The sequence below is a fragment of the Dreissena polymorpha genome, chromosome 15 (genome assembly GCF_020536995.1).
Source record: "Dreissena polymorpha isolate Duluth1 chromosome 15, UMN_Dpol_1.0, whole genome shotgun sequence".
NCBI lineage: Eukaryota > Metazoa > Mollusca > Bivalvia > Myida > Dreissenidae > Dreissena > Dreissena polymorpha.
The window spans coordinates 12,483,619-12,498,692 of NC_068369.1; the positions used below are offsets into that span (position 1 = coordinate 12,483,619).

General features: G+C 31.6%; 1 protein-coding gene across 1 annotated transcript; it reads right to left on the minus strand.

Moving 5' to 3' along the window:
* Positions 1-3,048: 3,048 nt before the first annotated feature.
* LOC127860896 (uncharacterized) lies at positions 3,049-14,629 on the minus strand. The gene is made up of 11 exons (XM_052399201.1): positions 14,439-14,629; positions 13,071-13,652; positions 10,568-10,667; positions 8,250-8,315; positions 7,809-7,898; positions 7,362-7,397; positions 6,346-6,528; positions 4,743-5,038; positions 3,827-4,038; positions 3,344-3,437; positions 3,049-3,057 (listed from the first exon to the last, which is right to left on the minus strand). The coding sequence occupies exons 2-11, from the start codon at positions 13,182-13,184 to the stop codon at positions 3,049-3,051; spliced, it is 1,200 nt and encodes a 399-aa protein (XP_052255161.1). The 5' UTR covers positions 13,185-13,652; positions 14,439-14,629.
* Positions 14,630-15,074: the final 445 nt, after the last annotated feature.

The window sequence follows — 15,074 nt, forward strand, 5'->3', positions numbered from 1 at the left end:
TATGATAACAGAACTTTAATAAATACGAATCAGGTTATTACAAAATAACACATTATCAATTAATAATGTTTACAAATAAGTTTGTACTAAATATAAAATATTTCAAACAAAAATGCGACAGGATTAATATGATGATTTAACTGTGGTTAATAAAAATCATTTCATTACCAATTAGGACGATATTTTATGTTGAATTTACTACAACACAAACATATGACCACAACTTGCAAATCTAAATCGAAAACAAAATATTTAGAATCACACTGTGATATGTATGTTAACAAATTACAAAGATTAAAAATATGTACGCAATGAATGCAATACCACTGCTTTTTAGTAAAAGTAGTAAAGTGCCATTTATTTTTATCTTTTCAAATCAATATTACTCATTTAAAGTCGCGAACACACATGAAAATCAAAATGGACAAGATGCGTTTGTGAAAAACAATGTCCCCCTATATGACGTTTGATTTTGAAGGATGACCTTGACCTTGTGAAGGATGACCTTGACGTTGACCTTTCACCACTCAAAATGTGCAGCTCCATGAGATACACATGCATGCCAAATATCAAGTTGCTATCTTCAATATTGCAAAAGTATTTATAAAATAAGCGATTTGGGCCACATATTTGACCTCTGACCTTGAAGGATGACCTTGACCTTTCACCACTCAAAATGTGCAGCTCTATGAGATACACATGCATGCCAAATATCAAAATGCTAACTTCAATATTGCAAAAGTATTCATAAAATGAGCAATTTTGGCCATCTATATTTGACCTCTGACCTTGAAGGATGACCTTGACCTTTCACCACTCAAAATGTGCAGCTTCATGAGATACACATGCATGCCAAATATGAAGTTGCTATCTTTAATATAGCAAAAGTTATTGCAAAATGTTAAAGTTAGCGCAAACAGACAGACCAACAGACAGACCAACAGACAGACCAACAGACAGACCAACAGACCAACATACAGGGCAAAAACAAAATGTCCCCCACTACTATAGTGGGGGACATAAAAAACTCACTTGTACATAGTGTAGCGTTCAGTATGCTTTGAATAATATGATGGGGGGTGGGGGGAAGGAGAACGCCAGTTCAACAAATGGATACAACCAACTCTATTTTACAAATTCATCTGCAGGTTATTTTGGTGGACTACTACTATCAATAATAATAGTAACATTCAAAAGAAAATATGACAAAAGAAGTTTACACGTTAAAAAAAAGCAACAATATTTATACAAGAGCCAGGTCTCTGGTCCATTTGAATTTAACTGCAGTCCTTCATTAGAGATCTCCAACTCTCCTCACCCACGATGACTTGATGCGGCTAAACCCATCGCTGAACTGCACTGAACAGTCACCTACAAAAATATTAAAATAACTGTTTAATACATGACAAAGAGAGTTTAAAATATATTTAAATTTCATATATCAATGGTTAACATGTACAAATAATACACATTTTTAACTGTTGAAAAGGGGGCATAACTGTTGTAATGGTTAACTTCAACAGACAAGTCACACATTCACAAATTTATATTTTCAGTGACAATTCATGCAAGTTTTCAAAAGTGTACGTGAAAGAGTAAGATACCACCTTGGGACAAGTTCATGCCTATATACAAACAAAAAGATGGACACAAGTGGATAGACACCAATCCTGATTCAAATGGACTGGGGATGGGTCACAATATTCAAGAACATATTTTAACTTAACCTTTATATTTCAGTTGGAAATATGTGGACAAACTGCCGTTATTAGCTTTCATGGGGGCAAAAAAGCTGTGATAATAAGTTGATTTTTTGTTTGTTTGTTAAAATTTATATTGAACAAATGAAGTCTATTTTTAAAAAATATACCATTCGCATATCTTTTAATGAGCTTTGCGGGAAGCCACTCTTCTCTGTCATCATCGAATCGCCAGAAGGCTTCTATTGGTTCCTCGATGGTCTCTGTTGTCTTTCCAGTTTTCTTGTGGTCCTGTGTAGACTCTGTGAAGCAAACGTGGCAAGAACTACTTTTCTTTACAGTATTTATGTGTTTACATGTGTAAATAAATGCAGGATAAATACTTACACGTGCACAAGAGTAAATATGAACAACATTTTTAAAGTTAATATGCTTATGAATAACTCATAGCTTATAATGATAAACAGGACATGTGTTTGTAAAAAACAGTTTCCACCAAATCCACTTTTGTCTCAAATCTTCTTTAATATCAAGAACACATCACCCATGGTGATTAACATCATAATACACATAATTAAAATTTAATCTTTCAAACAGGGGATGTACTTTAAAATGCAACAATGCACAGGTTCCTTTTTTGATGAAGTTTTATCACTCTAGCCACAATGCATTTCACTGTGGACCCTTTATTAAAGCTGGCTAGCTCAGCAGGAAAAGGGAAAGCGGATCCAATACTCAGCCAGGACACATAACAAATAGTACATCATGTGATATTACTTTGGAAAATTTAATTTAACAAAGTTCCCCTTTTTGCAAAAAAAGGGTCTATAACTCTCAAAAGCTAAGATGGTCAAACTATAACAATTGGATAAAAATGATTATAAAGTTTAATAATTCTTAAAGTTATATTGAATTATTATATAAAAGCGTTATAAAGTCTATTAACATAGATACAGGGGATAGAACGACAAACCAAATTTTCATTTTCCCACCAGTGAGAGCTTAACGTAATATTGATTCTCTAACAATATACATTTGTCACTTACGTTTGGCAAGTTGACTTTTCAATTCGGAATTTTCATTCTCCAGCACGGAACACCTGTCTTGTGATGCCCTGAAATCTTTGGCCATTTGGTTGTACTTCCCACGGAAAAAAAACGACATATGATATATATGTTTCAATTCATTTAACCTTTTAAAGTCTCATCCTGTCATCTGCTCAATACTTAAGACTCTGCTTATCTATGACGATATACCTATATCTGTTGCTTAATATAGGCTAACATCTTTCATTGTGGTTTGCAAACTCTTTTTTCAAGAATAAAGGCCATGCTCATTCCCCAATCGTTCAAAAACCCTGAATTGAAACTCATTCTTCTAATATATTAAACCAGTCAGACATTTAATATTAATGTTTATTCCAGCTTTTGTATATATCATTTATTGACATATTCAGCCCATTATGCAAAACATTATTTAATCATTTATATTTGTCATCACCATAGAATTAACTAGTGATAAAATAAAACCTAAATGTTATTAATTGCATCTGTTAAATTGCCAACTCAGTTGAATCACAAAATACATTGATGGTATCAATGTGCACTGCTTTATCATCAAAAAACTAAATTGATACAACTTACAAGCAGATCTTCATATTGATTTCTTTCTTCCTTATCACAGGTAGACCCATCCTCAATTTTCCGCTTTTTCGATGATGCTGGTGAAAATTCCTTCCTAAGAGAGTGTTAAATCAATTTTTTAAATCAAGTTGGTCTCAAGTGAGTTTATGTTTAATTTATGTTTTAATTTGCGAATATGATATCACACACACCTTTAAAAAAAAATTTGGACTATCCTCAACGGATGCTTGTATCAATATTTTACATACAATTAAATCAGTTGATTTTATTTGGCCTTGTGTCGTGATATATAGAACCAGTAGATCCTTTTTACAAAATAGACGAACTGAAAATAGAGATTATATAAACCTATGAAACAATCTCCATGACTGTGTACCTGTGTTAATTTTTATAAATTAGATGGTTCAAGATAATAATTATTTGATTGTTTCTAGATTATTGCAGATATTGTAGATTTATATTTTAAGAAGAACGTATTCTTACACTTTCTTGTTATATTCTGCCAGACCTAGCCTTTTCAGGATTTCCAGACATGTTTTTACTTCAACGTCAGACAATTTGACTAACGGCCGGAAAAACTTTTCGTTTATTTTAATGGCAGATTCTGACACATCCTCCACCATGGCCCAGATGTTCTGGTCCAGCTGAGCCGTTTTCAGGTGAATCCCATACACTTGCTGGAACCGTCTCACGTCCTAAAACATTTCCAATTCACGAACACCACATTTTTTTAGCAAATGCTTGTGAATAACTAACATCCTTTAAACCACCATTTAATAAAAATACTGTGCAACAATAATACTACAACAATAATACTACACAAGATATAGTGTGCAGTTTTTTTGTTTTTTTTTGCTTTGATAGTTTGATGTAGGTTTTCCTTTTACAAAATTGCTATAATGACAATAAAGAGAATATTTGAGGAAGAATATATTTAATAGAAATAAATAGATATAGTGGTTTTATGAAATTAATCCAAAACTAATTTATAAATAAATTTAAGTATTTACATAACTATACAATACAAATTAAGGTATGCATACAAGCTACAGACACATCGAGTTCAAGGCAAAACAACCTTTAGAATTAGAATCCCTTAGAGTTATAGTGAGCGAGTGGACATTATTTTCCTCTTTTAGTAACAAAGACCTTCACAGTGGTCTAACTGACCCCAAAAAGTATCCAAAGCTTATTCAGAATGTATAAATGGAAAACTTTAATCAAAATGTCTCCAGTAAGTTAAATAATAATGTACTGGCTGAGTTATTAGAATATTTAGTTATAATCTATTTTCAAGAAACAGTGAACCTTCACTATAATGGAAATGGTATATACCAGAAGAAAAGTAAAAAACACATGATTATCAAAATCACTAAAAATGATGAACCACTTTTTTTACCTTCACTTGGAAAATTGATGATAGTAGCCCCTTCCAGGATTTCATGTCTGCGGGGGTAAGGGGATTGGAAGGCGGAACCTGTCTCATCAATCTTACTTTGTCTACAAACGTGATGGGCTTCTGCTTTTCTTGAAGTACAACATTATGTTGCCACCCCACCGTCAATGCAGTCGCAGTAGATAGCAGTGAGTATACATTTACTTTGACAGTGGAGAGCTTGCTTTGTCCTCTTCTGATGAGAGATTGAAGTGCTTCCCTGGTGTGATTTCCACCTAGCGTCTCAACTTGAACTGCACCTGTAATCAAATGAATACGATATGAAAGTCATACTACCTTTTCTGAGTGTTTTTATATATTATTTAACAACAATTTTGCCCAGACAATATCTCTAAAAAAAATAATGATGAAACTAATCCACTCAAATAGTAACAACTTGGTATAATTGCTATTTCTTTGTGTACATGTCAATTTACTATGATGTTTAACTATTAGAATCTAAACTTTCATAACTATTAACATGAGGATTAAGATCTGAAAAAGGACAGGTACTTTAAAATAAACAAGATTTTAGTTGTATAAAATACTCTTTGTTTGTACACTAAAACTCAGAACTAAAAAAAGGAAAATAATGTTCTTTTCATGTATGCCTTCTAACAAATTAAAATAATGTTACAACACAAATACCAATATTCAGTTACAGTTCAGTTATTGTTGTACATTTGAATTGAGAATTGAGAGCATCAAAACAGGGCTCGAAATTAACACTCGCACACTCGCAAATGCGAGTGTAAAATACGTATGGCGAGTTAAGTTTTTAGCCACTAGTACTTTTTTGCAAGTAAAGAAATAGTGGGAAAAAAACTAGTAATATAAATGCACTCGACGTCATGAACGCTAAACCGTAGGTCAATTTATAGAACGTCTGAATACCTGTATGCGGAAGCGCGCACCTTGTATGTAGACTGGTATACTTATAGTACAGATACGCGGATAGTATTGGCACAAAAAACGTGAAACAGTCGACTATTCACATTTGTTCATTGAACTTGAACAGACATGGTGTCGAAGCCAAACATAATTAGTTTCTTTTTGCCTACAGACGGAAATAAAAATACGAAAGATAAAGCAAAGTTAACCGTTGATTTGTATTTTGGTGACGTCGCACACGATATCATAGCTGATTTTTTTCAATGATTGAAAACCCATTAAAAATATCCCAAAACTGACACTTAAACTTTGTTTTCTGAATGAACACGACACACTTATATTTGAAAACAATACCCTTATGGTCCAAGGAACTGATATCTTTGTATGATTGCAGAAATAAAATGTGTATGTTAAGTACTTTTTTTTTGTTTTTATAGTACTAAATTAACGTCCAAACTTTTTTATGTTTCTTGCAAAATTTGCGAGACTGTTTTTGGATTTTGCGAGTTGGTATTAAAGCTGCTCGCGATGTTTTGCAAGTAGAAAAAAAAGTTAATTTCGAGCACTGATCAAAAGCAGGAAGTTTCTTGAATTAGCACTATTTAGTATCATTTGATTTATTTCAAATAACCAATATAAATATCGAACAAATATTTACTTGCCGATTTATACCGACCTTTTGTCTTTAACATGGTTGTATCACATCGTTCTGGTACCATACCCACTAGGATGGTAAGCTGGTTTGTGAATCCGGACTGGAACGAATCCATCAGAAATTTGACATGCTGCAGGTCAAGCAGTCTTGACGTTCTTTTTGGTGTAGGTGGTACCAAATTATCGATGTGGACATCAAATAAACCTTTAATTAAAAAAACAAAACAATTCCACAGCAATCAGTTTTTCCCTATTGGGAAAATTACCTGAACCAGCAAAATGGTAAAAATTTTGCTAAAAAACCTGAAATTGGCAAAATTCATCTGTATTATTCATTAAGTGTATTTCATTTGTTGCTCCCAATAATTGTAAAATTAATAAAATTAAACTAAATTCATTAACTAAAGCTGCATATGAAAACAACCTGAATGTTGCATTATATTTAAACAAAAAATTAATTGGGATTTTTTGACAGCAATTGGGAAATTTATATTTTTTCCAAATTTGGAAAGTGCCGTTATCCGGTTCTTTATAAAGAAGGAAAAAACTCTTTGTTCCAAGATAAAAAATATTAATTGAACAAATCTGTGATGGTCTTAAGTTTTTGCTCTTTCAGCCTCTAAAACATTTCATTTGTTTGCATTTCCGCGTTAACAACCATTCTAAGACAAGTCAAAAAGTCATAGACATGTGTTCTTATACTTATTTTTATGATTAATAAAGTTCTTTATGTAAATGACGTCATGGAACAGGAGTTTTGTTACATGCCCTATGTACAAATTCCTGTACATACGAACTTGATGCCCACAATAATCTCATTTAAGGCGCATATCAAAATTTGTGATTGCAGTGTACACATTTTATTATTGTTTAAAATAATGCATAAAAGAGCAAAAAATGCCATGTTTTTATATGCGTATTCTCATTTGGTACGCATTTTTTCATTATATGACAAAAAAGTTACAAAAGTTGCTTTGTACTTTAATTTCAGGTGTTTTAAAGGAAAATCTCAACAAATAAATTCAGAAATGCTTTTACCCAAGTATTTCTGTTGAGCTTCATTTTCATGTTTGCCTGAAAATATAACATGTAATATTTGAAAATTTTATTTCAATCTGATGATACATGCGAGTTAAACAATATGTGCTAAAATGCCTTTAAATTACACTTGTTTAAAAAAGAAATGACTATCTAATGACAGCCAGGTTTTTTGGAATGAAACACAATAAAAAGAGAGCGTTTTGGACCAAAGTGTGCTAAAAGTGTGAAAACCTCAACTTAAACTTAAATGATATAGACTTTTTGTAAAATCGAATCGGAGTAAAATTCGCTTTCCTGTTCAAGTCAAATGCGTTCTTTCCTGCTAGATACAATCAGTTTCATTACGCTGCAATAAAAGAAGGATTTGGGGAAACGATCCTAGCTTAGTCAAACTCAATACCAAATTTTCTGGTTGCATCATCAGTGTGAAAAGTCAACTAGTACCTTTGGCTGCAGTGTCATCTTCTTTCATGATCCCAATCTCCGCATCACTTTGGTCCAAAAAATCCATGTTCATCAACTCAATAGCAGACTCTGTTGACAATAGAAAGTTATAACAGCATGTTACCTTAATTTAGACATTAACAGTAGTTTCTCTCAATGTATACACATAACATTATGCACATAATTAATCTCCAAAACAAAATTAAATTTTTCATACAGAATTCTGTGATTATCCAGCTAAACCACTGTAGCGTTCCGTAAAAATTGATTTTTAAAAGTTTTTTTGTAGGTGCACAGCTTTCAACATAACAATCATGTATAAAATTAAAAAGTTAGGAAACTTATATTCAGACAGAACAAGTAAGTCACTAATGTACCATAGTTCAAAGAAAAGGAAGTTAATTAAAAGTCAATAGCACATAAAGTGTGTCAAAAGCATACCATTAAAGGACTCGTCACTACTTTGTAGGTCAACCGTACTTGCAGGACTGGAAGTACGCACTTCCACTGCAATATAAATATCATTATTAAGGTAAAATATTTAAACTTATAACAAACAGCACAATATAAGCTTTGCTTGTACAAACAATGTCAAACATGTACGGGTGGCAGTTTCCCCCAAAGACGTTTCCACCCTAGACGTTTCACTCCCATTTTGGGAGTGGGAGTGAACTGTCTACATAATGTGAAAATGTAAATTAGAAGTAGTTATTTGTGATTATGGGCTATGTGAATTATTTTTTTATTGATAATTATTAAAATTGAGTGCATTTTATGTGTCTTTAGAAGTAATGATTTACAAAAATTGATGTAATTTGAGCGATTAAAATATTAATTAATTAATTGAACCAACAAATTACACGTTGAACTTATTTGGATCTAATTAATGCAAATAATATGCAAGTGGGAAAATATGGATACATGAGTAACAAGAGCTGTCAGAGGACAGCGCACTTGACTATTCGAGTGCTTGACAGTGTAACGTTAGCCATCATGGGGAAATTGTTCAAATTTTTTTTTTTTGGGGGGGGGGGGTAGGGGGGTGGGGGTGAGAGGGGGGTATAATGCGGGGTGTGGTAATTTGTAAGATGTTTAAAAAAAGAAAAACAAATTTGGAGGGGGTGAGGTTGGGGGGGGGGGAGGGATTCTGGTAGGGGCGTGGGGTATTGTTTGGGTGGAATCCCTTGTGGTATTCAGGTAAGTGTTGTTTTGTCAAAGTAATCATAAAATGTGATCATAAATATAGAAGTTATGGCAATTTAAGCAAAATGTTCAATTATCTAAGTGTAAAAGGGTCCATAATTATGTCAAAATGCTTGATACAGTGGTCTGCTCTTGTTTATAGGTGGGGGTCATTTTGGTAAACAAGTATGCAACATATAAAAGCAATATGTCAAAGGATATAGGAAATATTTGGGGTAGTACGCAAACTTTAACATAGATTTATCAATAATATGCATATTCTAAGTATAAAAGGGGCAATAATTATGAAAAAATGCTTGATAGAGTTGTCTGCTCTTGTTTATAGGTTGGAGTGATGTTGGTAAGCAAGTATGCAAAATATAAAGCAATATGTCAAGGGACAATGAAAATAAATGGGGTAGTAAGAAAACTTTAACATTTGCTGCATATTCTAAGTGGAAAAGGGGCCATAATTATGACAAAATGCTTGATAGAGTTGTCTGGTCTTGTGTATAGGTTGGGGTCATGTTGGTAAACACGTATGCAAAATATGAAAGCAATATGTAAAGGGAGAAAGAAAATATTTGGGGTAGTACGAAAACTTTAACATTTGCAAGCAGACGCTAACGCCGACGCCGGGGTGAGTAGGATAGCTCCACTATATATATTTCATATATAATAGTCGAGCTTAAAACTTAGCTTAGAAGTTCTTTGATGGCTGTTTTTTTAGAAGCCCCTAACAAATGTTACAAATTAAATAGATCTAATTATAATTTTTTTTTATAATACCTGTAGCAATTTTTCTTTAAAGAATTGAGATCATTGAAAAATTGAGTTTTTTATGGTCATTTTCAGTGGAAATGTAACCATGTTACAAATTAAACAATTATAACTACTGTATTAATGAACTGAGTAAAAAACAACAAACAACTACAGTTCCACAACCCAGCCCAGGTTTACTCAAACTGAAATAGGTGTTAATTGTGTATTCAAAATGGGTTTTGATTACACATTATGCTTGGTTGCATTTGTGTTCCCAAATGAGCAACATGTATAAGCAAGAAAAAAACAAACAAACTGCTTCATAGATAAAGTTAATTAAAGATATCATAAACAAAATAAACGTTTCGATAATGAATCAAGATTATACGTCAACCAAACAAGTATTAATTTATAGGTGTGGCGGGGGGTAAACGTCAGCACTTAAAACTAAAATGGAGGGGAACGTCTTGGGAGGATAGGTTTGGGGGGGGGACGTCCAGATTTCAACATGTACAATCGATGACACACCCTCTCGCTATATTTATATTAAGAGCATATGGTAATTTTGACCATATAAAAGGGAAATAAATATTTATAGGAAGTTGACTGTAAGCTTATATTAGTTTTCAATTGTTTGATTAATTTAACATTAATATTCAAGTTACTCTATACATTTAATTTTTATGTATGTGCATGTACATTGAAATTTAATTTAGCTCCAGAAACAAACAATGCTAAATGTACTAAAAATGATCAAATACACACATAGCAAACTAGCATTTTGAAATCAATGCAAAACACTGTAAATATTTTACCATAGGAGGACCACTTTTTAACAAATGCGGAACCAGTCTTATTTCCTTCATTTGTGTTGTTTTCCATGTCAAGCAGAAAACACACTGCGCCCGCTTTAACCTAAAATAGCCCAAGCATACAAAATCTAGACAATACATGAATTGTATTTACCAAATAGTTCAAGATTTTAAATGGAGCGATGAAATTCAATTGTTAAATTCAATTTGAAAAAAATAAAAACAAATAATAAGATTTTTAAAGCATAGACCACAGGGTCCAGTAAAAAAAAATGTTTCCTTTTTTTTACATAAACAGTTTTTTTACTGGACCCTGTGGCATAGACATCTCGGAAACACACCAAGTTTTCATCATCATTTGATGAAACTATTTATTCTCGAAGACCGTTAACGCCAACTTTAATATCGCAAATATTGCCCGCAAGATAAAAAGCTTAAATACACAAAATAACGAGTATCATTAAAAAACCTGGATGCATTTGCAATCAGTAAAATTTAAAAAAAAATACCGTGACCAGCAAACCGACGCCATTTTATAATCCTAGGTCGTAATGGTTGGGTCAAAACGGCCCAGCCTATAGCGGCATGTTCGCCCTTTTGGACCAATCAGAATAATGTAACGGAATAACAGTACACTAAATGATTTACATTTTATGGTTTGAACCTTTTAACAAATAACAAAGTTATTCAAAACACCAACAAGTTCACATATAATTTATGTGCAAAGTAGATTTTCTGACAGTGCAACTAACTTTACAATTAAGCCCTTCCTCTCGAAATGCGTCGAAAAAGACACATTATATTTTGCAAGCATGTGCCTGTAAATTATTCGAGTGTTATCTTGACTTAACAGTATATATTCAAATATGCAAAAACATAATTTTAATTGGCTGTGACCCCGTATGTACCAGTCCTTTTATGTACCACGTTGAGACTTTATGCACCATCTATATATTATATTATATTATGTAGGTGTTGTCCATTCATTCATAGCAGTATGAATGGGCATTAATTACCTGTGCAAACACTAGTGTTGATTGAGTCAAATTTGAGTTAATCAAATATTGTCTACTATAACATTGCAATTCATTGTACGGAATCATTTATTTCTTGCTATCAGAAAAGTTTTAACAATTTGGGAAAAGTTAAATAAAACTGAGTAACTTAGTAACTCAGTTATTACTAAGTAAAATATTGCTGAAATATATGGTATATCTATTTTGTTATTGCAATTCATAAGGTAATGTTAAGAACCAAATAAAACGTTAAATAAAACTGAGTAACTTAGTAACTCAGTTCTTGCTAAGTAAAATATTGCTAAAGTATATGTTATATATATATTGTTATTGCAATTCATAATGTAATGTTAAGAACCAAAAATTTAAATCTAAATTTGAATCTAAAAATGTAGCAAATAAAAAAAGTGAATTATAATTGAAAATTGTTCACAGAAGTAGTCATTACTAATTTTGTTTCCATTGTAAAGAACCAAAAATTTGAATCTAAATCACATGTACAAAATTAAAAAAAAATCTCAATTAGAATTAGAATTGGAATTTTGTTTACATTCATAAATTGTTTTATTCCCAATAGCAAAAATAAAATGATAAAGCTATAATGAAATGAACCTTATGCAATGGTTACAGTATCTGTAGTGAAGACTAATATTACACTGTCTGGTGCTCAACAGCTCTAAATTCCTCACCTATGCCAGGTGTGAAATGTCATGTTTTATTAGTTAACATCCCACACCAAATGGGTCCTTCTTCACGATATGATATTGACAAATGGATTTTTATAATTTACTTCAATTTAAGGTAAGAATATGAATAATTTATTACTACTGGGACTAATAAATTATACTAAGACAGTCACTGACACACAAGCTGGCATAAAATATAATCTATGGCAATATATTAGTCTAAATTCATATATTCATAAATAATATGTCACAAAATGCTTTTCATTATTAACACACATTTATATTAAACCATATATTATTTATCTCTATATATTATATATATGGTACATAAAGGGTCATATAGTGGTACATAAAGGGGTGGTACATAAGACGACTGGTACATAAGGGGTGACATTCATTTTAATATCCGATTGGAACAGTCAATTTTATGCAAGTATATGTTTAAATGCAAATATACTATTTTTTGGTATTTTACTATGGTATTTAAAGAACTGTTATTTGTTTCGGAGGTTTAAACATAGCTTATTGTTATTTTAAATATTTTAGTATGGAAAAATAATATTTGAATATAAATTTAGGGGTTGCTGGCAATGCCAAAATTTATCTAAATAATCTCAAAAGCGAATATAGAACCATATCCGGTGAGTATAAAATTATGACCCCCTATATATCTTCGTGACCTTTTTCTTACATTGTAACACAAAATTCCGCATGGGCATCGATTTTGCTTTCTTGACGTCTTGTTTTTCTTAAATGTCAAGGTTCAAACGTCATTAAAGACCACAAAGTAACGAGTTGTCTTACCTTAATTTTGGTCATGCTGTCCCTTGCACACTTCAGTCCTGAGATTATTCCTTTCACTTCATCGTTAATTAACAACAGTAAAGTCATTGCACTCAAGCGAACCGACCACTCCATTTTGATCCAACAACAGAATTAGCAATTCAATGACGTTTAGTACGAATACTACAATATTGAGTGCTGCATATTTGTGAACATATATGTCCTCCGAAGAAAATAGGCGTTGCCGATGGCATGACATGCGCAGTCCATGTGCATTTTTATTGGCTGCCCTCATACCCCATGTAGGGGAACAATTAACGTGCGATTATTTTTCGCCATAAAGCAATTTAGTGTGAACTACTGCACTATTAATCAAACGCTTATTAACAGTACTGCTGTACTCAAGATAACAATCAATGTGCTAATCCGTGAAAACCGGCAACACTGTTATGCAGCCATGGGTTGTCAATTTCCAATCATCATATTGGTGCTTATGGTAAGTCACTTATATCAATTATTTGCACTTCTAGTGTTTCAACTTAACCTTTAAGATGAATAGTTCTTGTAGTATCAGCATATATTATAAGCCACTTTCAGCCGAAACTGAAATGCTATAAATGATTTAAGTTTGGTAAAATCGTTAAGTTAAAAAATGCATGCATAACAAGAGTATTTCCTTGAAGAATATGTTGCGTGTTGTGTTTTGCGAATTTCGGTCACATATTGGTTAATTGTAATTAACTCTGGTCACTAATTAATCAATCAACCACGTAAACTGATAATTGAAATTAGGATCCCTTCTTTTAATAAATTCCCAAGATTAAAGAAAAAACAAACAAAACATCTTTTACAGTTCGCTATTGGATAATACAATTAACACGCGCGTGATTTGTTTTTTTTCTTTCGCAAAATCCTAGTCCAGGAAGAGCTTTTATTAATTATGAAAAGAAAAAAACAACAACTGTGTATTAGAAACAAAACTTCAATTACCTATAACTCATGAATTTGTTCTAAATAAAAATTAAAATTATAGCATTAAACAATTGAAAAATCTACAGAATCAATATCGAAATAAGTCGGACTGAAACCGTTTTTGGATCGAACGATCGTAGCATTTATTATACTGTTATGTTGTTTATATATATATATATATATATATATATATATATATATATATATATAGATATATATATATATATATATATATATATATATATATATATATATATATATATATATATATATATATATATATATATATATATCTATATATATCTATATATATATATACGCGCTATTAAATAATATTATTTTAAGGTTGTATATGTTATAAATAAAAATGTATACGGGAATATTTATCAGCAAAAGCCTTTCAAATAAACTATTCACCCGCATTATTGCCGCGATTTGGAAATTCTTATGGTGCTATGTCTTTAAGCATCGCGGCATTATAAATTCTTATTCTAGCATAATTACTTATGTTTCCATGAAACATTATTTTATAAAAATCGGATCATTATTGACCGCCTTAACATTTTCGCATAACTTTGCTCGATAATCGTAGCCGTTGCTACTGACGACGCGTCGCCATCTTATCGTTTAATTGACCACGTGACCGCGCCGCCGGATTTAATTAAAGCGCGAAATTTCGAATCTCTGTATTTTATATGCCTTTGAAAGCGTTTTACAGTTCACCTGTTGTTCTAAATAATATACGTTTGTTCCCACAAAAAATGCGTCACTCTTAGAAACTCAATCAATTAAATGAGTACTAATAGAAATTGGAGTTGCAGTAGTAGTATAGTAGTTACAGTAGAAGAAGAAGTAATATCATCAGTAAACAGCCACTCAGTAGTAATTATACTAATAATTATAAAAATAATTAATAATAGTATACTATATGTACAATAGTGGCACCAACAACATTATCTTTGAAATCATTTATTGCAATAGTCATTATTTTTATTATTATTATTATTATTATTATTATTATTATTATTATTATTATTATTATTATTATTATTA

What these genes read in the sequence shown, in the direction of transcription:
- LOC127860896 (XM_052399201.1), bottom strand. Translation starts at nt 13,184, where the DNA reads ATGGAGTGGTCGGTTCGCTTGAGTGCAATGACTTTACTGTTGTTAATT. An exon ending in TAGTGACGAGTCCTTTAATG is followed by an intron (nt 7,899 to 8,249) that starts GTATGCTTTTGA and finishes TATTGTCAACAG; the next exon opens with AGTCTGCTATTGAGTTGATG. An exon ending in CATCAATTTTCCAAGTGAAG is followed by an intron (nt 4,039 to 4,742) that starts GTAAAAAAAGTG and finishes GAAATGTTTTAG; the next exon opens with GACGTGAGACGGTTCCAGCA.